Source organism: Chaetura pelagica, unplaced genomic scaffold (genome assembly GCF_000747805.2).
Source record: "Chaetura pelagica isolate M959 unplaced genomic scaffold, ChaPel_1.0 scaffold171, whole genome shotgun sequence".
Lineage (NCBI taxonomy): Eukaryota > Metazoa > Chordata > Aves > Apodiformes > Apodidae > Chaetura > Chaetura pelagica.
In genome coordinates, this window is record NW_009952066.1 from 2,978,346 (window position 1) to 3,002,853 (window position 24,508).

General features: G+C 37.9%; 1 protein-coding gene across 1 annotated transcript in view; it reads right to left on the reverse strand.

Moving 5' to 3' along the window:
- The window catches only part of FRK (fyn-related Src family tyrosine kinase), a 53,513-nt gene extending 29,321 nt beyond the window's left edge, over positions 1 to 24,192 (reverse strand). The window contains exon 1 of the mRNA XM_010004761.1: positions 23,762 to 24,192. Coding sequence (XP_010003063.1) covers positions 23,762 to 24,192 — 431 coding nt within the window. The remainder of the gene's footprint in view (positions 1 to 23,761) is intronic.
- Positions 24,193 to 24,508: the final 316 nt, after the last annotated feature.

Sequence of the window (24,508 nt, forward strand, 5' to 3'; positions counted from 1 at the left end):
TTCCCCAAGAAATTCTACCAGGGTTACTGTGGCAAAAATTTATGCCCAATCCACTGATGGCACTTGAAGTATCTAGAGGTGCAGGTACATGCTAACACCTCAATATCTTAAAAGTCAAAACATATCTGGAATTGCAGAAAGGCTCTCAGATTCCAAGATGTACACCATCCTGCAGACTTCCCCATTCCACTGCCACAACAAAAAGGTACTGGCAATTTTTTGGTTCTGCTGCTGTTAGACAAAAAAAAAAAACCATTATGTCCCTCAAGTCACCGCAAGTACCTCAACATTCATGTTCTATAAAAAACTACTCCTATCTATGTCTTTTAAAACACATTTTTCCTCTCTTCCTAAACCTTGTAGTTTACAAGGACTTGTTCAAGCAATATTTTTAGTTTGCTTCTCTGAAGGTGCTATTTAGCTCGTTTGCTGCTTTGTGCTGGGTGTAAATTAAACAGAAACACAACTGAGATGACTCAGCATTTTCAGCCGGGGTGGCATTCAGCAGCCACCCAACACCCATGCAAAGCTCTTTCCAAGATTAGCTCCGCCCCTTATTTGAAGCAAATGGTGATGAATAGTTATCAGAAACATGCCATCTACCCATAGGAGTACTCATTTTTAATTAATCATAGCTAAACCTATTATGCAAACTTTTAAGATAAATCAATTTATCACACCACACATAAATTGCCTGTTCATTAAACTACTTGATTTGTGAATTACTCGTGAAAAGTACAGAAGGAGTCATCAATCCTGCAGATTCCCCATTCCACTGCCACAACAAAAAGGTACTGGCAATTTTTTGGTTCTGCTGCTGTTAGACAAAAAAAAAAAACCATTATGTCCCTCAAGTCACCGCAAGTACCTCAACATTCATGTTCTATAAAAAACTACTCCTATCTATGTCTTTTAAAACACATTTTTCCTCTCTTCCTAAACCTTGTAGTTTACAAGGACTTGTTCAAGCAATATTTTTAGTTTGCTTCTCTGAAGGTGCTATTTAGCTCGTTTGCTGCTTTGTGCTGGGTGTAAATTAAACAGAAACACAACTGAGACCGCAAGTACCTCAACATTCATGTTCTATAAAAAACTACTCCTATCTATGTCTTTTAAAACACATTTTTCCTCTCTTCCTAAACCTTGTAGTTTACAAGGACTTGTTCAAGCAATATTTTTAGTTTGCTTCTCTGAAGGTGCTATTTAGCTCGTTTGCTGCTTTGTGCTGGGTGTAAATTAAACAGAAACACAACTGAGATGACTCAGCATTTTCAGCCGGGGTGGCATTCAGCAGCCACCCAACACCCATGCAAAGCTCTTTCCAAGATTAGCTCCGCCCCTTATTTGAAGCAAATGGTGATGAATAGTTAACAGAAACATGCCATCTACCCATAGGAGTACTCATTTTTAATTAATCATAGCTAAACCTATTATGCAAACTTTTAAGATAAATCAATTTATCACACCACACATAAATTGCCTGTTCATTAAACTACTTGATTTGTGAATTACTCGTGAAAAGTACAGAAGGAGTCATCAACAAACGACTTTAGTATCTGCAATGCTTACAATCATCATAGGAAATGAAGGAAATAAATGAGACCATTGGGTGACACTTTGGCTGAGCAAGCACGAGGAATGAAAAATGGCTTTGTATGAAAAAAGAGGAAATAAAAGGAGGAAAATACAGATGGTGCTAACCCACAATGAAAATGCTTTGTTAACAAAGGAAAATTAAATACAGACTTTACAGACTACGTTTCTGTCCTCTGACTTAAGAGATTATTTGGATAAAGTAGGTCTTGATACATAATTGGCAAGGAAAGCAATCTCATTAGAAAGCTGGAATATGTTAGTAATAATTTTAATTAGTTAAATGTGTTAATTAATTCAACTAATTTATTAAATTAATTACTTAATTAGACTCTAGAAAGCAACGTAATTAATACATGTTAAAATTCTTGACAGAGGTTCTTGTCAAACAAATGAGGAGAGAGGCAAGTTCTACTCTCTTCAAGTCCCAAATAAAATCTGTCTGCCCTAAAAACTCAATTAGAATCCTTCTGAAAAATCTAAATACACTTGCTCTTTGAATAACAGCTGAAAAATTACCAACTACATGATCTGAAAATAATTTTTACTGACGTTTTTCTCCTTGAAGTATAAGACATCAGTTGTGTCCAAAGTGACTGCTTCTCCTAAGAGTATATGAGAAGAGGTGTTTCATTTTGCGTCACCTTTCTTCACGGGTTAAGAGGACAGCACCCTTTCTAGAGGATTTAATTTTGTACCAAAGCCAAAAGAGCTTCCAATGACTGTTAGCAAGGTTGAATGTTACATTCAGGATAGCCAAAAGTATAATCATTACATGACTCGGTATTTGTATGTATGTTGCTAGTAACTCAAATTGCTAAAGTTCAAAACATGAGCAGTAATACAATGTATGCAGCAAGAGGAAATGTTGGTTTGTTTTTTGAAACCATGTCTACAATATAGACTGCAATTTTGGAAAAAGAAACAACCTGTAAGTGCATATTTTATCTAGGCATTTGACTTCAAAATGTTACAAATTATATGTTTATTTTTTTATTAGGTTGGAAAAACTTCATTTAATTCAATGTGAATTTACCGTCATAGATTATATGGAGGATATGTCATGTGTAGGCTCTGACTCCAGCCAAACTTAGCAGCCAAAAAGATCCTGACTTGCAAATTAGGATAATTAGAACAACAGTATTTGAGAAGGTAAGTGTAACTGAAGCAATAATTATGGAGAGTTTAAAGTGGACACATACTACGTATTACCTCATTTATCTGACTTTATATGATCTGATTAAAATGTTTCAGAAAAACACAATGAAAATTACTTTCAATAGCACTTGAATATGGGCTTCTTAATTCATAGTTATTGGGTTTGCAATAATAATCCTACAGTACCAAAACCAGTATGCTTGTGAAAAAATTATACCCTTAACCTCAAAGCAAATAATTCATTATTTGCTTCTTTTTTTTTTAACAAAAGCACATCTGAATCTAAAGCACTATTTTCATTAGAGATAGGAGTTTAAATTCCCTTTATAAAGCGTGAAGGGCTTATTTCAATTTCTAGCAATTGAACTTATGCTTCAAAAGGCTTAATATTTTACTTCATCTAAAAGTGTGTGTTGAAAGTGTGAATCAAAGTAATTGCTCACCATGATATATTGTTCTGCAGGATAGGAAGGTCAGACCAAAACAGCACCCAATCTGTAGTAAGTCTATTTGTGTTTTATAGCTCAAAGACAGATGAAGGTTTTGAAACGGAACGCTTGGAAAAAGAGAACTAAAACATCAAGCATTATCCATTGGACAAGTTACTCAACCAGCACTTTCTCTGACTTCAGTGCGCTGTATTGGCACAAGACGGTTCAAGAGAAGGTTGAATTACCAATTCATACACAATTTCACTCTGAACTTCAGGTTGCAGCCAAGACACTTTGGGTCACAATTGTCAATGCAGGATCAGTAGATTACCAGGTATGGCACAAACTAGTGCATTCGGACTTGGGTGTAAGTTTCCATTTCTAGCAGGAGCTCTCTGGTTGGCACAGCAATAGAGCTCTTCCATCAGTGAGACCCAAGAATGTTCCTTCTTGGCCAGCACTGCATCTGGTGTAGGATTCTGGCAGCCTCCTCAAAGTCCCTTGTTTCTACCATCATTGTTAGATCTCAGGAATCCCTTAATTGAAAATTCCAGGCTATTTTCACATCACTTCTGATCTCCATATATAGAAGGACTTTGGGAACAGAAAATCTGACCTTCATGTAGGTCCATAACAAAGAGATTCCTTACTTGGTATGGATGATGCTCACTATGAGAATACCAGTAAGGGTTGTGGTTTTTCAGAGTTTAGTAATCTCATCCCTATCGGCCATCAATTCCACTGGCAGGTTTTTGATCACAGGATCATTATCACAGATCATAGCAGGCTTTGTCATGGCATGCTTCCTGACCATGACAGTATCTCTGCTGAGACCCACACTCCTACCCTAAGATCTTCCAGCAAATGAAAAGATGTATCTTCAAATTGACTGCCGGTGGTTATACTTGAAGAGCAGAGACCATGTCACCTATGCTAACTCCTGTCTCCCCACTCAGTCCAGCTTGAACTAATATAGAGTCATGAGTTCAACGGAAGTTGATGGTGTTACTTGCCTCCACCACCTTTGCTCAGAAATCCTATGTCATCCAGGAGGCAATGCACTGCCAGTCTCTGTCTATATGTCAAAGCCCCATTTACCTGGTTCTGCTTTGCTCCTGTGCTTTGCTACATAAAACCCAGCTAAAATTAAAATAAATAAATAAATAAATAAATAAATAAATAAATAAATAAATAAATAAATAAATTTAGTAAGATATGGCAGGAACTTTTAAGCTGGAAAGTAGAAGAAAGGAAGAGCAACATGGACAAAGGCTTATCGCATTCTGGATAGCTGCTGACAGAATCGCTACAGCAAAGAAATAAAAGAAGGCAAAGTCCTCCAATGCTATAACACTAGTAAAGTTTCCAGTGCTTGGAAACGTGCCTAGAAGAATATAAAACCCCAGTGGAAAAAAAACACAAATACCCCCACCCAAAAAAAGCACATGCAAAATGAATTTTCTTCCCGCTGCTGCCTCTCATTAATGCAATATCCCCTTCTGATCGTATTAGTGCAATGCACTCATTCGAGGTAGAGACTGAAGACTTAACTGAAGATCTCAGCACATCTGGGAAATACAGGCTCCTTCTCTCTCCTGAAATTAACTCTACTGAACACTCAGTTAAATTCAAACAAAAGGATTCCTTGCCATGACCAGAAAAGCATTTTTTTGGCAGCCCAGCATTTCCTGGACAGCCTTTTTACAGTTCCCTCTCCCATCTTACACTGGTCTCTCCTAAAACCCTAACACAGTACCTCCTGGCTCTAATGCAAGGTGTGTGCTGAGCCTTAGCCAAAGCCCCCCAGTCACAGGTCAGACGAAATAATTCTTGGGAGACTAGTCTTTTCTTTGGCAGACCCTTACAGCTTTATTCAATTTGGAGATGTAGAGTTTGTCATCCTTCCTAACCTTAAAACGAATCCAAACCCTAACACTAATCCTAGACAGTAATCCTGGTTTGAATCTTGGTTTAAAAGCTGTTTTCTGCAACTCTGATCTTCCTTGGGCAGTCCCTGAGCAGCTAGTAGTGCCACTGGAACTCCAGGATTAATTTCTCTCCTAATACTAACTCTAGGCATGGGCTGACCTCTGCCAAAGATCCTCAGTCATGCCAAATGAACAAGCAACAAGGCATGGGCCAAGTGCCATCGAGGAGGACCACTTGGCATGGGCCAGACACAACAGCCCCAAGGGGACAAACAAGGCCACTTTGCCACTTTCTTCCAGCTCTAGTATCTTATGTCTTCTGAACCCAACCTCTTGCTTTTGCATTGGAGGAACCACAGACAATAGTCCCCAACCGTGGTCAAGTTGAAAAGTTCCTTACTTAAGAAACTTCTTGACAGCATGCGCATTCCTTGGGTAGCCTCTTTGCAGCCATACTCCAACAGAAATTCTAAGTTCAAGATTAAGGACTCTATGTGCAACCTTCTTTGGGATGTGGGTAAGATCATCATCACCAAGCCAAATACCAGCTTTGAATCAACAGCTACAATCTTTGGCTTTCTTCGAAATTTCAGTAGGTTTTCACTGCCCTTTTATTATCTACACTGAAGAACATTAGAAAAAATTAGATGGAAGTTCTGACTCTTTCACCCATTTCCATTAGGGCTCACCAAAGCACAGCTTCCAGCTTTTATCCTCTGCCTTTACGTATACCTAATATGTACAGGAGCACAGTCAGAATTAGCTCCATAATGTAGCATCTGAAGTCACTAAATTTGTTTTAATAACTAGCTATAGCTGGGATAAAGAGGGATTATTTCAATTTTTCATTTAAGTTACAGGACGCTGAAGGTAAGATAAGGCCAAAGGCAGAGGACTGTGACATAGCCTGAATTTTGTGAGTGTTCAACTAAAAGGGAAAATCCTGAGGGATGCATCAGCAATTAAGGTTGAGCCACATATAGAAACTATGATCATTACAATAGGAAAGAGGAGAAAAATTGCTGAGAAGGACTACATGGCAAGGTCATTCAAAGACTGTGGAGACATAACAGAAGAAATAGCAGAAAATCAGTCACATTAAATCTACATTAAAAAATAACTGAAGATGTTAACATGGACAGCATGATCCTACCCTGGATCAGCACTTTGTGGCATAAGGGCATCTCGTTTCTCCTTTTTCATAAATGCTTGCAATCAGGATTTACTCTCTCATGTTAAGGTAAATCTCATGAGACCACTAAATTTCAGCAGCTGGGAGAGTCTGTTGTGATTCCTGTGGTTCCCAACTAGATCTCTTCATTATAGAACAAATAATAATGAGAAACAGGTTAGCTATCCCTCCAGAAGATTAACTAGTGTGCTAACTGTGTCTATAGTACTAGGCTATGAGGAGAATAAAAGTTTTCTTAGACTTAGAAGAGCAAAGAATTACTTCAATTAGAGCAAAAGTCTCTTGCTAAGGACAATGAAAAATAGATACTATATATATTGAAACCAAATATATCCCAGCTTCCTCTGGAATGCAGAAAGCTTGTGCAATAGCTAAACCAAATAAAGAAAAGCTTCAACAGTATATAAAGTATAACTTCAAAGTTAGGAGATGGCAATAGCAATATTGCTTTCATGGCATCAACTCAGCCATTTGCAGGAAAATTCAGTATGATACCATCTTTAATTACATGGACACATCCAGTGCTTCCTTCAGCGTTTATATGAACGCTGCTCACTGAATAGTTACCCTCTATTTTGTTTTGTCATTGGGTAGATAGAGTTTATTTACTGTATATTAGCCTTCGCTCTCAATACAAGTTATAAAATTACATGAATGTCTAATTTCCTAGCAACCTCTATCATAGTGTTCATGACTATAACACCTGAATGCTTTACAAACATTCATTAATTTATTTTACAGCACTTCTGCTTGTAAAATATTTTTTTTACAGTGGAGAAACATCACTGAAAGGGACTAAGGCAATAAGATATTATTATAAGCATTTTCTACCACTTTTGGATGTCCAATTTGAAATAGCTAGGGCCTACCTTTCAGGAAATTTAGCATTGTTCAGTAGGTAGTAGTTTATTCACAAAGCAACAGTTGCTAACTTGTAGGTCATGGAAAATGAGAAGAGATGCATAGAAAGTTAAAGAGACAAAGAAAGAAGCACAGAGAGATCCTCTAGTCGCTTGTTCAATTACTTTCATCATCTGACCATCCTGTGATCGCTGCCCTTACTCAGCACATGGAAACCTGAACAGGCTTGTGTGCACCACTCTTCACTGCCATCATCCACGCAGGACAAAGAGGGCTGCTGAGCCAGCTTTTAATACATGCCAGGTTTGCAGTCTGCTGTGGGTAAACAGTAGTGTAGAAGCAGGGACAGAAGTTTACCAAGTGTAGCAGGACACTCCATCTCTCAATATGCCTACCTCATTTTTACTCTATTATTCAACTGCTTTTGTCTCTCGGTTTTGCAGGCCCAGGCCTGGAGTGGAAAGATTTCCATGAGAAAGGAAACAGCCTAGCAAACCTCTAGCAGGTAACAACCTTGAGAGGTACAGAGGCCAAGTTGACATACATAACACCAGCTGCTCTCTGGTGTTGAAGAACACAGAGCCCAACCACAACTGCCTGAAACAGAGATAAAGTAAAAACAAACAGATAAACAAAAAAGTTTGCTTGGGGGGAAAAGACCCTTTTTTTTTTTTTTTTTTTACTATTTCCCTTTTATTCTCCAATCAGAGATTTTGGAGGTACAGCTAAATGGTTAAATCAGAGCAATCAATCCACTGTATTCTATAAAAGCCTGGTCCCATCTTTGATCAGGAACTTCCTGTACACTTTCCCAGGAGGTTGCTGGACCTTCCCCTTTCCAGCAGGGACACCTGCCAGAGAGATTAATTCTCCAGAATTAAGATCCGCCCAAGGACACCCAGCTGCAGCTGGCTAAGGGAGAGAGATATTAACTCTTTAGTTGTCTTTATTAGCAAACTTAACATTAAGTAATTTTCATAATTAAGTTTAAAGATTATAGAATCCTTAAAAAATTATAACTAGCATTCTAGGCTTTGTATAAAACTTGATAATAAGTAGGTTGCTAGGATTTTAATGGTTAACCTTTATTGTTTGATCTAAGTACATGTAGTAAATTTTATTGTTGATACCTTTTGCATTCAAACTTCAAATTCTGTTCCAATCTCCCAATTTCCCTGAAATTTGACTGTTCTTGTGCCTTCTGCCTTAAGGAGTTAAGACCCTAGAGTTATATGCAATAAATCTTGATCTCTGCATATACATCTCATCTGCTATCCTGTCCTATTCAGGACACCAAGGGTGCCACCAACACATCCTCTCTGTGCTGAGAGGAAGGCTCCAAGCACTTGCTGGGTTTTCCCAAAATATCAAAAATATAGAATGCAGCTGTCAAATTCTAATGGATCTATTTGCTTACCACATATAAAGTGAAATTTAGTTTTCAAAGGCTTCTTTAATTTGAAACAAAGTTTTCTTAAATAGCAAAAACACTTTTTTTTAATTATTTTTTTTAATATAGCAACATTCCCTACCAAATATTAAACCCTTCCTCCAAAGTACCTACACAAAGGATTTCTCACATGATGCAGAGCCACATTTTTTGCTTCAGGGACAGGAAGAGGCAGCCTATGCCTGGTATCAAATCCAGATCACAACCAACCAGGTAAAGCCCAGAAAAACTACAAGCAATGAAAGAAGCTCTTCTGACAGAAGAATATTGTCTTAATTATAAGACTAATGAAGTAATATAACTTCTCCAAGAGCTGGCATTTCAAGAAATTAAGAAATATCACTGCAAAGATTAAAGCCTTCCAGATGCATGAAGGAAATCATGGGAGATAAGCACTGGCTCCTTCATTTTTCCCTTTATAGCCTACAGTGAACCTGATGACAGCACTGGAAAAAACAACAGCTACCAAAAAAAATTATTTAAAAATAATAATAATAATAAAAAAACAAAACAAAACAAAACCCCAAAAAACACAGAAAACCAGAAAAATCAGTAATCAGGCTAAGCCACAAAGATGAAAGCTTGCAAAAGATTCCTTTCTTCAGCATGCACAAAAATATAAGCTCTCTCAGATATAGCACACACACCATGCCATATATATTACTGCTGTTATTACTGAAAGGTCCAGGATTATTCTAGGGCTTGCAGACTTTCACTGCAGAGGTTGAAAAAGATTGAATTTCAGCTCCTTCAGATACAGAACACACGGCCCTTGCTTATTTCTATAGTCTTGCCTGGGATTGTGTCTTATTCTGCCTATCCCTCATTTTCAGTTATTATCAAAGACTGAAAGATGCATGGGACAAGGACAAAATTTAACAAGAAGGAATTTAAAGCTAATGATAAAGGAATGCAAAGGATACTGCAGGAAGGAGGAAGGAAACAGGATAGCAGAGAGAACTGTAAATTATTATTAAATGGATGGGAGGAAGAAAAGGAGAAAGTCCAAGCTAACAGGGAATGATTAAGAGACAGTAAAGACAAGATGAAAACCAGGACAGCATTTATTGCCTAAGGGCTATAATCTGCTGCTGCCTGAGCTGCTGCACCTGCTCAGCAAATGCTGATTTCCAGCTTATCCTTCTCCTGCAGGGTATGTGGCTTTGGCAGCAATTTCAGCCCTACCTGGGGAAACAATTTCACAGAGTATCTCATGAACCAGTTTCACAGACTAACTCTCACTGTAAGGATTGCTCTCCACAGATGTTTTCCCTTTCCCTTTCTTACTTCCTCACACCACTCATGTTTGTTCTGACCAAGAGAACATTTTAACATACATTTTCATCATGTATTTATTGACTAGATGGCATTGCTAAATGTAAGGGTTTAAACCTTACTCACCAAACCACCATCAGCAACAAGTGAGTCAGACAAAGTATTTTAATAGAGGGTTAGGTAACATTAGTTTTCTGTATCTATATACGTAACTCAGAATCTTAACACACTGCAAAAAGTGCCTCATTTTACCATACTTGAAATAAAACATAATTTTCAATGTACATATAGAGTGATACAGCTTAGTTCTGATTACTTATTTACTGTAATCGGATAATAGTTTCCTCCAAGTGAAACTAGAAATTCAGGTTCTCAGGGATAGTTAAGTAGGGCAGCACACTTGACCTTTCATCACAATGAATTTGCTTCATACGTAGAGATGTGAGTCATTTATATCGCTCAGAACCTTGTTGTTTAGTAACTTATCACAAACTTGAATTAAGACTATCCGTATATCCTGTGTTTGGGACCTGGAGCTTCTGAGCCTTTGCACAATGACAGTGGGTGGAATAAGTCTGTTTTTCTTTCCATGGGGGAAAACACAGGATACGTGAATAGTTGTGAAAAACTAAAGGCTCATTTCTACACTATGTAAGCAGCAGAGCCCTATCAAATTAACAGAACAGCATTACTTCATGTTACGTTAGAATGTAGTAGAAGTCTGTATATTTGAAAGTGACTGTCTGTAGCAACACACTCTAACTTCCACTGTATTTTCTATGTTTTGAGATCAACTTGTTTTCTTTAAATAACCATTGCAATGATAAATACACCATTTTTTGAAAATACCAGATCCCATTTTTATTTTGGCTTTTGCATAGAGCCTTGCTAATGTTCTTGTCAATAGATTATAGCTGACTGGCTGGAAATTTTTCATAAATACTAAATTTATGTTAAACTTGAGAGAGCCTTATTGGTGAGATGGTAGAATATATGAAAAGAAATCTGAAGAGACATAGAAGAAAAAAAGGAAAGAAAATCAAGTTATAGTTCACTATAACCTTTCTAAACAAAATTATAGTCTAACTTGTGAAAGTACTCAATTTGGAAAAAAAAATAAATAAATCAAATTTAAAGGATTCTTTTACTTCTGTTTTCAAATGGAGTTTCCATCAAAAGAGAAGCATTTTTTTTTTTCTTTTAAATTTGTTCAGAAAGGATTAAGTTCTCTGAAAACAAGACAGGACCAAGAAATACCCTTCATTCTGCTTCAGGCCAGATTGAATGTTTTGATTTGATACAAAACTAAACTGAAGGACTCTTTTCTTTCTGAGAAAGATAAACCTAAATGAAAAAATCAAGAAACATTGCTGCTTCCTTCTTACAGAAGAGGAGAGGAGAGCAATTTGTTCCTTACTCTCTTCCCCTACTTTTTTGGTCATAAACTTAAGCACTAAGACACAAGTGATACATTCATCCACCAAATATGGAATTTTTAGTTAAAATGATGCAATTGAAGCCTATTTTCCTAACACATCATTATCACTGTTTTCCTGGAATAGACAAGGTACACAGATGCTTACATACACAGCACTTTGGAGAACTTGCAGTGTACTTCTGTAAAACAGTAGTAATTCTTCTGGGACTGAACATACATGAGCTACCATCACAAGCAGGCAGAACCTTTGCTACCATTTCTTTTAACAAGGCAGGAAATTGAAGAAAAATAAAGCTTTCTGATTCTAAACTCAAGGACTAGATTTGCCACACCAATTTTATGTACTGCCTTAAAAAAATAAATAAATAAATAAAGTTTAAATTTTACTGCTTGCCAAAAACTTGACTATAACACTGAGCACAGCTTTCTTCGTGCAATCCCAGTGACTGCAATGTAACTGTAGGAAACATGTGAGACACCCACCTACCCCAGCAGACTGACCTCATATATACCTAAGACCCAAAATGACCCCACACACACCAAGAAACCACTGGAGGAACTCAGCTGAAGCAGGTTATCAGATCATGAGAAGATGGCAGCAGATGTATCAAAAGGGCCCTGAGCCTCTAACATCTGTTTTGGTCTAAGAAGAGTTTTGTTTTGTATCACTCTATGGTTTTCCTTAGAAATAATAAGCTGTGCCCTAAAGAAAGGGCTTGCCAAGGCTATAGGGACTTTTACAGTAAGAAACTGTGTGAGATTGTTTGGATAAGGAACATTCAACAGTAAGTGTGTGTAGTAAAATTGACCACAGAGGTAGGCACTTCCTCTTATGGTCTAGAACAAATTTAATGCCTTGTAAATGTAAACACAAAGATTACTTGGGCATTAGCCCAAAAAGTCCACAACACGTTGTGTATAAACCTTTTTAGTGAGGACTTCAGCAGGCCATAACTGCAATGTCGTCTGATTCTGTTGTAAGGGATTATGCATAGTAGTACATCAATTTTTCAATAGTTGATAATAGCAGTTGACTGTGCTGCAAACATGGAAATGAGTTTGCTCTGAGTCTGCTTCAGGATGACAAAGCATTGCACCTTTGGCTAGTCTTGCACTCTGTAATGACTGGGAAGTGACTATTTCTGTTGTAGAGATAGTACTACAAGGCCAAGCACGAGTTCTGCAAATGAGCATAGCTCACCCAATGCTAGTTCTACTGCACAATAGGAACAAAAGTTAAAAAACCAGCAACCAAATCACAATCTGATAGAACTAATTTGCGGAAATGTCCATAAACAAATCTCATCCTGTGAGCCCACACTTCACTACTGCATAATTAATTTCAATGTTTCCATTAATTCTCCACAACATTGGCCACCTGCATGCTTTATTATTTAACCTGCTATGAAGTTCTACCTGAGAAAATATATGGTAGATTAAAATAATATCATATTCCTTTTTCTGTGGTGTTTTAATTACGTAAGTCCCTGGTATTTCTCCAGTTTTTGAGTCAGTCATTAAAGTTTGTTCCCAGTAGTGGTTTAGTACCTGGACAAGGACTTCATTGCATTAACAATTTTATCCAAAAAAACCTGTATTTGGAGTCAGTGAAAGGCTACCATTGGCTTTAATGGGCATTGCATTAGGACACTGGCTACAAAATATATCCATATAATACCTTTTTAAAAAATAAAAAAATAAAAAAATAAAATGTGTTTTTTAGCCCTTATTTCTGCTACACAGAATCTTCCAAAAAACATTGTCAAATCTTGCATCAATGCTATTGGTACCTGTATTTGTTAACCTTGTTAACAATTCTTAACGTTTGTTAACACATATATGACCAGAAGTACTGATATACTCCCATAATATACTCTAAAACTAGCAGTAACTCTGCTATTCATAATAATTGAGGAACAAAGTTGAAACCTTGAGGTAGTCTTAATGTTAACATGGTACAGAGAACACTAACAATATCCATCAATTTAATATTAAGGGAAACTCAAAAGGACAAGAAAACATTAAATCATACATTCACTCTAAACCATTACAGCTTCCAAAAGCACTCAATTGATTTTCTTGAGAAAATAGTTCCTGAGAAATTATTTTCTTTCCTTACTGCGAAATTCACCTCAGAACATCTGAGAAATTATTTTCTTTTCCCACAAGGAAACTCACCCAAGTACACAATACAGAAACCCACAGAGATTAAAACACCCCCCTTGCCTGCACAGGACACTGGTGGCAGAGCAAATCTCCCCATCCTTTTTGACCAGAACTCTCTCTTGGACTTTCACTTGGGCACAGACCTCCTCAGCCCATTGCCAGTGGACTAAGCAGACTTATACCCTCTCTCAGGTCAACAACCAGGTTGCCCTGTCTCCAGGAAGACTCAGAAAGGAACTATGCAGTCTTGCAACTTCTGACCCTGAGCCAAAGGACAGAATGGTTCTTTCACATGGGGAGAAATTTCTTAACCAGATGATCTCCCAGTTTTCAGGGTAATCTTTTCAGTGTGACTGATGGGAATGGTGACACACAAAAGACAACTTTGACATCCAGAAGTACAGCTGGAGCACACCTAACTTCATACCAGTGTTTATAATATCAGCCCAAGACCCACATGCAAGCTTTCTTTTGTAAGAGATCACAAGAACATGTCAGAAAGGTATGTCAGCACCAAAGGAAGTTTCTGGGTGATTTTTCAAACACTTTCGTTCTGTAACCAGAACGAGATCTCTTTTTCTCTTTTCTTTCATTGCAGGTATTTAGAAAAATAATAGTTCTCTCCAAGCTAATCAAGTTGTCATTCTGAAACAGCAAAAAACATCAGGTGACTTTCTATGGATAAAAATGATACTGATTCATGCATGTCAGTGGCTGAGAATATGCACACACTTCTAAACATTCATAAATCTGTGGGAATTTGGGAAAAGTATACAATAAAAGATACAGAAGGCAAACACTCTCCTTTTTGAAGTAGAGGCAAAGGGGATTCAGGAGCAGCCACCTCCTCCAGCTGCTGAAGCCCAGGGATCTCCTGCCCAGCCTGCTGAAACCCAGCTCAGGGACACAGGGTCTCTGCCCATGCTAAAGGATGTGGCTGCTGCTTTCCCATCTGCAAGTTCAAGCAGTGGTAAACCTGAGCCCCTGTCTCAGAGACACACAGACACACGGAGAGGACACTGCCTTGGTCATTCACACAGAATGCCACAGACAAGGTGCTGCCTTCAACAGTGCTGCCCATGTACAGGACTCACATAAAACACAAGTACAATCTACTCCTCCTCTTCGGCTGGCAGAGCCAGAAGGTCCCTGACCACACACACACACTCTGGAGTCATAAGCAGATACAGATTGGTGGATCTCCCTGTCAGGTGCTGGTGCAGCCCATCTCTCCATCACACAACCCTGCCTTAATCCCAGCTCTTCTTAGCCACATTCACCTCACACATGCTGGCCCCCTCAGCAAGATGGTTTTGACACATACCCTAGTGTCTTATGGCCAGGACCCCCACCCACTCCAGCATCTGGCACTGAGACCCCACTCATTCCAGCAGCTGACACCACACACCCTGGCTCTGACCCCAGGTGCTGGCCCAGTATCCAGCCACACCAGTCCCCCAATAGCTGGCACATAGTCCTTGCAGCACTCACACATGGGACTGAGGGTAAGGTTACACAGGGAAATAGTCAAGGAAGAATTTGGTTAGAAGACAAGACAGTGTGGTGACTGGACCTGTTTCATACTTCAACAGCCTCTTTTATACCCCTTTCTGTCTAACTCCACTTCTCTAAACATTAACTAACACTTTTCTAACCTCTTTTCTCTAAAACTTGCTTAATCACTTGACATACCCCCACAAAATACTCTTGACCATCCTGGGCCCCTGGTTTGTCTCCTTAGCAGTTGCAAAACTTTGTGTTTGTCTGCAATTTCTTAATAGCCCATCAATTAGTGCAACTGTTTGGGGTTGTTTCTGATCATTGCCCTTGTTAACATTAAACAGTCAGGGTTGGTGTCTCTCTGTGTTTGTCTCCTTCCTTTTCCTTACTGGCAATGTCCTTGGCAGATAATCTCACTGAAAAATAAACATTCACACACTCTGCATACCCTTATCAGTGAGTATGACTGAGCAAACTTGCCCTCCTCATCACCTCCCTTCTCACCTGTCCCTCAGGTTGGTCTCAACATATTCCAGATACCCGAAGAGGTGCAGAGGCTCCTTCCATATTGCCTTACAGAGACTTCCACTAACTAAAAAGATCAATAGTTTCAAAGGGAAAATTGAGTTTTGTGAGTTCTCATCCTTCCTGAAATTCATATTCATTCCCACATGAGTGTTATTTTTTTTTCTCTTCTTTTGCAGCACAGTTTGAAAAGGTGTGCTACAAAGTCATTTGTGCTATAAATACAGAAAAATGTGATTAGTTTTTCAGAAAACCAGCAATATATCTGCTTTAGTGAGAGAAAATGATGGGAAATTTTTACCAACGCAACTGTAGATAAATTTATAATGTAAAATATTATAGATTATAGAGTAGTCTGCATAGAAGTAATAAAGATGTCAATTACTGCAATCCTTTCTGGAACCATCACTTATTATTTAATTCACCACTTTGTTTTTCCAGTTTTCATTGATTAAGATTAATGTTCCAGCATGGAAAAAGTGTATATATTTCTATCTGGTTTAAGTGAGGAAGAAAAGGAATGCATTTGTGATCAATTTTTTGTTTGATTTTCAGAAAAACTATTTCCAGATTAATTCTAGGCATGTCCAGAGAGCTGAAACCTGCAAAGATGTACATTTCCATTCCATTTCGTTAACTCTTGCAGTTTTCTTAGGCGATTAAGAAGTGCAAACCTGAACATCAAAATACAAGAAAATTCCCAAGAATAAGCCTCTTAACTAGGAAGTTTCATCTCTTAAAGTTCTAAAGCAACAAGGATCTTCAAATATGTCCCACATAATCTCTCATTTGCAGTAGTAAATGTATAATAACATTTTGTCTGTTTTTAAATATCACATAATAAATTATATTCTTCCTTCCCTATGCATACTTTGCTTGCATAACTTGAAAAATCAAAACATTTTATTACAGGAGAACATTTGAATCCTGATTAATCATATTTAACAACTAATCTGATTTAAAATTAAAGTGTAGGTAAATTTTGTGTTGTCTCAATCAGGCTACTGAAAGGCTGCATCATTATTATTATTCTTGCATGAGGCATCTCTGCTGTAGCCTCCTGCTAGAAGACAATGTCTGTAAGATAATTATAGAGTTTAGTTCTGCATTATTGGTAGGAAGCAAAATTAATTGATGGGTAAATCTGTGAGGGTAAAGGCACTGAAGTCTGCAGCCCAGGCTGACTCAGGCACTTCAGGGAAGATGGGACAAACAGGTGTGGTCCATAAAGGACCAGTCCCTGAATTTCAGAGCTACCTGTGTAGCACTACCATATCTTTTTGTGACTGTTTATTTTGAGCATGGGGTTTTTTGAGTCACTCATGACTAAGCAATCACCAATCCAGGAAAACAAAATATAACAACACACAAAAAAACACAAACATCAAAACAAACAAACAAACAAAACAAAACTCCACCAACAAAAACAAACAAACAAGCAAAAAAAAAAAAACTCAGAAAAAAACACCAAAACAAAAAAAACCCACCAAACACTTGTTTAGGAATATAAAAGTTTCTCAGAGATAAAAGGGAGATTTGTGTCTTGGTTATTTTTTTCTCATAGCTTGGTCTTTGTCTACAGACAGAAATAAAGAATTGTGTGGCATCAACACCTATACTTTGGTAAACAAACTTGATAATAGGTCTGGAATTAGACATGGCAGTGATGTACCCTCTGACATTGCTCATACAACAGTCCCAGCCTCTGGTGAAGTACAAAGCGAAAAGTACGCCTCTGCACTTAAAAAAAAAGTCCTTTCTGAAACAAAATAATGGGGCTAGAGGGGTCATTGGTTTGACCTTATAGGGTATCTCCTACATTTGTAGGACTTTATCGCTTCAGTGCAGATATGATCCTACACAAAGAAAGCACCAAAGTCTTCTACAACCAACGGTGCTTTTTTCATGTAACAAAATAATTTCTCATACAGGCACCTGACCTAGTTTGTTTCAAATCAGCCCAGCTTTAGGACTTCTTAGCCTGGCTGCACAGCTGGTTGCTATTTTTTAGTTCTGAACTCACTCAGAGATCACTCAGCCCTGCACAGCTCTGCATTGCACTCTGCGGACAGCCATCAAAACCAAGTATTGAGAAAACAGTAACCATTGTACAATAAATGGCAAATGTTTTTGCCAGCAACATTGCTCAAAACCAACTAATCTAGGCTAGCATGCACAATGCTTTTTCCTACTGAGTCTGAAGGAAAAAAAAAAATCAAACAAGACTATTGAGTTATTCTGACTATTGAGCTTTTCTATGAGGCACCATAAAGGCCATCTGGGTTTCACAGTGCTGTAAGAAAAGCTAACTGGCTATGTTTTCAGGTTTTTAAAGACATTATTTCTTGCTTTTTAATGATTCTTTCACAACAGGGTAATAGGAGTTTGAATAGACAATGTTATGTATTTAGAAAACCACATTGCCAGAAAATATGTGACCTACCTTGCACGTACTTGGATTGCTGATCTACAATGTCATAATTCCTCTCATATTTCTGAGCAGAGAAACACATTTTCAGGACACGGATATGCACATGGACATGTACACTTGACAAAATTTGGCATTTCACAGTTCTGCAAACCATCTCCTTTTGTGTTCAGTGTATCTTTGCATAATTAAGAACAGAAATGAAGACAAAGTTTGAATTGTTCTTGAAGACAGCACTGGAATGCTCATCCGTTACTAAAGAAGTTAAGTGTTTCAATTAATGTGTTTTTTTCTAGTATTCAATCATGTAAATTCAAGAGAGGCACTCCACAACATACATGGCAGTTCTAAATTTTGAGTACTTCAAATGCCATGAATGCAAGGTCCAAAAACATCAAAAGTATGATCTAGCCTTGCAATACACACCCTGTCTCACAGGGCTGTTTCACGTGGTCTTAAAATCACAGCCTTCTTAACTTTATGTGTGTCTGTGCACATGTGCATGCACACAAAAAAGCAAATACATAAAGTGCTGCATGTACATAAAGTATTTCAATTGAAAGGAGTGAATTCTACATGTATTCTTATACAGATATATCAGTGATTTATAATAAATACATATTTTGGTAATAAAGAAGTCTTTTCTAGAAAAATTATGTAAGAATAGCTTATGTACTTAACAGGTTCCAAGAATGTGAGAACAACTTACTACTGCTTTGTGCTGTTATCTTAGCAATGAACCATTTTTCAAGCTCATTTGGTACAAGGGTTACTGCTGATTCTGGTGGTGTCCTCGAGAATTTGTGCAGTAACAGAGAAGAAATAGGAGAGAGAGAGGGAGAGCTCAGAAACCACAGTGGATTACATTCAGTTTTCTGAGGTATTCAGCAGAATCTAAGGTTTCACTTTAAAAAGAGCCTCTAGACATTTTGGCTCTAAATTCCACTTTGAAAAATGACCCATAGGAACCAGAGAAAACCCCACAAGCCTGACTTTGCAGAAAATCTGAAACAAGTCACCCCAGGGAATGCTTTACTGTTCATGTGTAGTAACTCAGATTCAGTCAGTGTATGAAATAGCTAAAGCTGAGTCAGGTCACAGAAGGTTAAGGAATTACAGAGATTGACAAAAAAATAACCTACAAGTCACTTTTGCTTTCAAAGGCTGGTTTAAGAAGCTCATTGTGGAATTGACTGGTGAAGTTTCATTGATTAGGTCTTGGGCCTGGTTTCTACCAGCTGGGAACCACCTACCTAAGCAAACTGAAACAAGGAATGTTTCGGAAACTGGCAAAAGTTAAAAGTAATTGCTGTGATCTTCTTTGACCTAAACTGCTAGGAATTTGCATGACTTTACTTCCATCAGCACAGCAGTCTTGTGTCATTCATGTGGTGATGAACATACAGAATGAAACTGGCTTTCAATAAACAGACAACATGTTCATTAGGATGAGAGGAAAGAGCTCCCTCCAAATACACTTCAACCTTCCTCGAGAATAAAAGAATTTGTGTCATTCCAGCAGTGGCTTGTTTTGGGGGGTTTTGCTTCATTAAAATTAGCTGTACAGCTGGGCATATTTGTTGTCCATAACAATTGGCACTATGTCACTTTCTTGTTTAGTTAAAACAACTGGCAGTTATAAAATAAGGGCAGGTGGATGTGTTACTATGGTACCTGTTTATAGTGCAGAATAACAGGCACAGAAAGATCACAGAGACAGTAAGGTCACACTCCTTGCCAAGGAAATTGATATATTTTAATCCAGATTTTGGTGATGGTCAAATTGCTCTTTCTAATCACCCTTTGCAAGGTAAATTATGTGACTGCGTTTCCATGTGACTGCATCTCTCTTTTTCTAAATTTTGCATATCTAAACCCAGAAAGAAGTGCATTCCAAAGTCATGGTATGTGGCAGATACAATCTCACTCAGACTTGCTCAGAAATGAAAAATCTGTCTGGCTTGTGATTTTGATGGCTACCTGCAATGCAGAGAGAAGAAAAGAACCAAGTGTTGTTACAATTGTTAATTTCTCATTAGCATAGTCTGTGTCTGCTGTTCATCAGATATTAAGAAAAGTAATGTTTTTGTAGTTGCAGATTTAATTCCTCATGAAGTGAAAGTTCACTGTGCAAATACAGTTTGCTAGACAAATGCTTCCACTTTTTTACTTTTTTTTTTTTTTTTACTTTCTTTTTTTTTTCCCCTCGTTCTTCTGTTCATACTGAATGTTACTGATTTCATCCAAGTCATTCAGACTGGAAGGGATCATTCAAGTCAATGGAAGGAAGCAAGAGAAACTTTATTCGAGATATTGTGGGCAAATAGGAAGTGTTTGACTTTTGGTGTAAGTTAGTTACATTATATAATAGAATATAAATATATTGGCAAAATGTATTATACAAACAAAGTCTCCTTTCAATTTTAGCATACAATTTCTACCAATAAAATTTGGTCTGAGGAAAGCGACACAGTAAAGAAATCTCATTCTTTCTCAGTTCTGCTTGAACATTCTGACAGCAAGGGATACACAGAAATTCCCGTTGTTATAAATAGTATTTACATTTTGTTTTCCATCTGAGGTGATATTGCAAATCCTTTCTGCCCTTCCATGCAGTTATTGATCCACCTTATCAGCGCTACTTCAGTCATATTGTATGGAGTCAAAGAGACTTCCACAAAGAAAAACTTCTCTAAATAAGGACAAGGAAGAAAAGTTTCTCACTTTTCTTCCTGCTTTACTTTATTCTATTTCTTACCATGGAATTTTTTATTTTTTTTTTAAAAAAAGCCTTTCTCCCAGAAAAAATTCACATTCTTAAATGAGGGAACAAAATGGTCTGCTGCAGCACTTCCAGAGAACAAGCAATTACCCAGCATTGTCATCTGAAAGAATAGGCAGCCCACATCTAGATGACTTACTGATCTATAACTGGCTCTGTTATACAGGTCATGTAAAAATGTTGATTAAAAAAGGCCCAGATATATTTTGTTGTTAGTAGTCTTGAAGGCTCCAGGCAAAACTGAAATTCTTAGCAAAATTAATTTGACTGCCCTGCATGCAGCTTTCAAGCATATATTGGGTAAACTCACATAGTGACCCTGTCATCTCTAAGTCATCCCATGACATTAAAATATGTCATGCCACTTTATCCCTTTATTGAAGTTAAGTTATTAAGTATCCATGCATGCATATGAAGGTCAATTTTTTAAAAAAAGTTTATATACAATCACACTGAAATCAGCTGCTATGGCCAAGTTGGTTTTCTTCCCAAGCTTCACAAGAGTCATGCTGTGATTTAAGTCTGTTTCCCAGTACAGTTTAGAGAGTTTGTCTTGCTCTAATAAGATGGAGATAGAGTCCAGAAATAAGCTAAAATTCCCATTGTCTCTGCAGACATAGAGAAGCCAGCTGGTGCTATGGAATGTGCCTTCAACTAGCTCAAAGACTGTTAATCAGTTGTGCCTGGCAAAGCATAAACAACATATTGAAAATATATTGAATATATGCATTTTTGAAGGTGAACATATGATAGAGATTGGAAATCTTCCTTTCTTTTTCAGTTTTGTGATGGAGCCATAAAGGAAGAATGGAAGGTACGAAGAATGGAAGGATGCAATAAAAGTTTCCTGTTTCCACAAATGTCTATATTATGGCCATGGCCAGCATCAAACGAGACAGCTAATTAAAATAAAAATGGAAAGATGAAATAAGTCAAAGTTCAGGCAGAGAATATTAATAGAGCACTGAATTTTAATTAAAGAGACATTAAAACAATTTTCTTCGCCTTCATTCTTTTACTTCAGGGAAAAAACAAGGTTCAGTTCTTTAAAACACCACCATTACTGTTGCTTTTCTTGTTTCAGTTAGATAACAGTGGTGTGAAATGTAGAAGGTGAGTGAAAGGGAAGTCTTGCAGGAAATCACAGCAAGGAATATCCCAATTGGATACAAGGGAAAAAAATCCTCACAATGCCGGTGAAAAACCTAGTGGGAAAAGGCACTAAGCAAATGTGTGTAACTTTATTTTGGTAATTTTCGAGTTGGGATACATGGTTCAAATGTCCTAGAGAGGTCTTTTCTAGCCTGAGCTAGTCTACAGTTATACGAAAGGATATCTGTGTGGGCCTGACATCAGTCAGTCTTGAATACTTATTTTTGTTGAAGGTCATTAAAACCAACTGACTTAAGAGGAAATCTGAGGTAAGACAACATGTTTAGAAAGATTAGTGTTGGTACAAAACTAAAAGCTTGTCAAACATTTTGAAGGAATAACTTAATTTGATCTGTAAAAGCTCTCCATTTCATCTTCTGTTTACAATCTGTTAAAAAAATATCTTGTAAAAACATATCTTTAGTAATAAAGAGAGAAAGGTATATAAAAAGAGAAAATTAAAATACAATAGATTCTATAACAACAAAAAGCAGATGTTATGCAAAAATGGTGTTTTGGCAAAGTTAACTCTATATTTGATGCTGTAGCAAAGAAAGATAAGAGGGGCCTTAAGAGCTGAGACTTTGTTTTATAACTGAGCAAAATTACTTTCAAAGTATTAACAGCAAGCAGAAATTTTAGATGACTTGTAATAAAGCTAGTTCTTGAAAGAGAGCAAAGGCCAAGATGAGCTGAATTAGAGCCTATCGTCATTCCTCTAGTGGTTCAGAAAATGCCTTCCCTTCAGATTAATTTCAGCACTTGGAAGAATTCTTTTGAACATGACCATTGAAAGGGTTGTCTGACAGAATACAGAAATAGAAACAGCTGGTCAGACTCTGGAAATTAAGGTCTTCAGGTTAGAAAGGAATCTTACAGTTGTCCTAAGATGCCTCCAGCACAAATCCTACAGCTGATAAAAGACTGGCATAATCACAGCCGAGCCAATTTTCCTAGTCTTTGGCAGTCTGGTGGGGAGATCAAATCAGAGATGATGTTTCAGGTTCAAATGAGATTTAACTGAAAAGCTGCAACATCATCCCTCTAAAGTAAAAATTAATCCAGATACTAGTAACAAGTGCCATTTCTGCTGTCTCTTTTCACACTTAACAGATTTGCCAAAACATAACTCTGGAACTACAGTCAGACCTATTTTAGCAAACTCTGCCTCTGATTTCAACACATGTAAGTAACTGCCTCCCAGGCTGACTCAGAACTTACTCATTCTCACTAGGGAGCCAAGTAACTGATTTTGTGTGCTTTCTGCTCTAGTTCTGAATATTAAATTGGACACATTTTGAAAGGGCAGAAAAACATGGGCTGCATAGCTAAACTCTGTGAAAGTTTAACAAATTCAATTTGTATTCTATTGCTATATCCACTCTTCTGCCCTTTGCGGTACTTACTCTGGTTAAGTTTGTCCTGAGAGTAGAGGTTTGCCTCCAGAGAAGAAACAAATAACTTAGAGTATTCTGATTAATTGATAACTTGGAAGTTGATTAGGCAGAACACTGTTTGGGGCAGGGGCCTTTCACTTTCTGGGAAGCATCTGACAAACGCTGTTATACAAAAAATATAACGAACCATCACAGTTGTAACCAACCTGATATTACGAGATGCTTCTTAAACAGATGACTAGGGTACACCAGAGAAGGAAATTATTTAAACTGAAACAAAACTCTCAACACTCTACCTTTAGTGATTGATTTTCTTGTGACTGTGGTGCCTTTTCCCTGCACATATCCAGTAGCACTGTCATGAGTAGGACCACTGGAGGTTGAGTGGGGACTGCTTATCAAGAGAAAAGGCCATAGCCTCCTGCCTCAACCCCTTTTAACCCAGCAGAAAAGAGACAGCACTGTGTGCTATGTGGGTTACTCACGGCTCAGCTTCGATGGTCTGGTCAGCAGCTATGTAGTTGGCAGGGACGTAGCCGTGGAGCTTGCGGCCAGGACAGACTGACCCTGCTGGCAGGACGAGCCTAGCATACCACCAGCCTTCATGGGATGCATCCAGCACTTCAAGCTTATCTCCAGCTTGGAAGCTCAAGTCCTCTTCAGTGCGAGCCTCATAGTCAAAGAGTGCTACAAATCTGCAAATATTCACCAGATGCTGACCAGGCAGTGGAGGTAAAGGTTTCTGTCTTTTCTTACAGTCTCTGTCTTTCTGTTCTTCTTGGAAGCCAGGCTTGACCACAGCAGGGTTGGAGAAGACATGGTCAAATTTATCATCTTGCTCACCAACACTCCCTGAGAATAAGCAGGGGATGTAAGGCTCCAAACAGGCACAATACTTCTGGCAGAAATTGCTCATCATGTTTCCTTGTGCCTTCTTCTGCTTCTGCTTTTCTTTCACTTTTCTCAGTTGTGATACTCTTAGACCAATTTTTGCACCATCGACATTTTAGCTTTTTGCAGGATTTTTTCTCCCCCTCCTTCTCTGGCACATAATGAAACAACTCTTGGCATAGTTGGAAGCTCCTCTCTGAGCTTCACTGAGCACTCATTACAGACAGTTCCTGGATCGAGAGTGAAACCTGAGTATCCAAGTGCCAGAGCACATGTGGAGGGAATTTCTCACTTCCTCTTCAGAACAGGAAAGCAACACAACAGCAGTGCTGTGCTCTGGG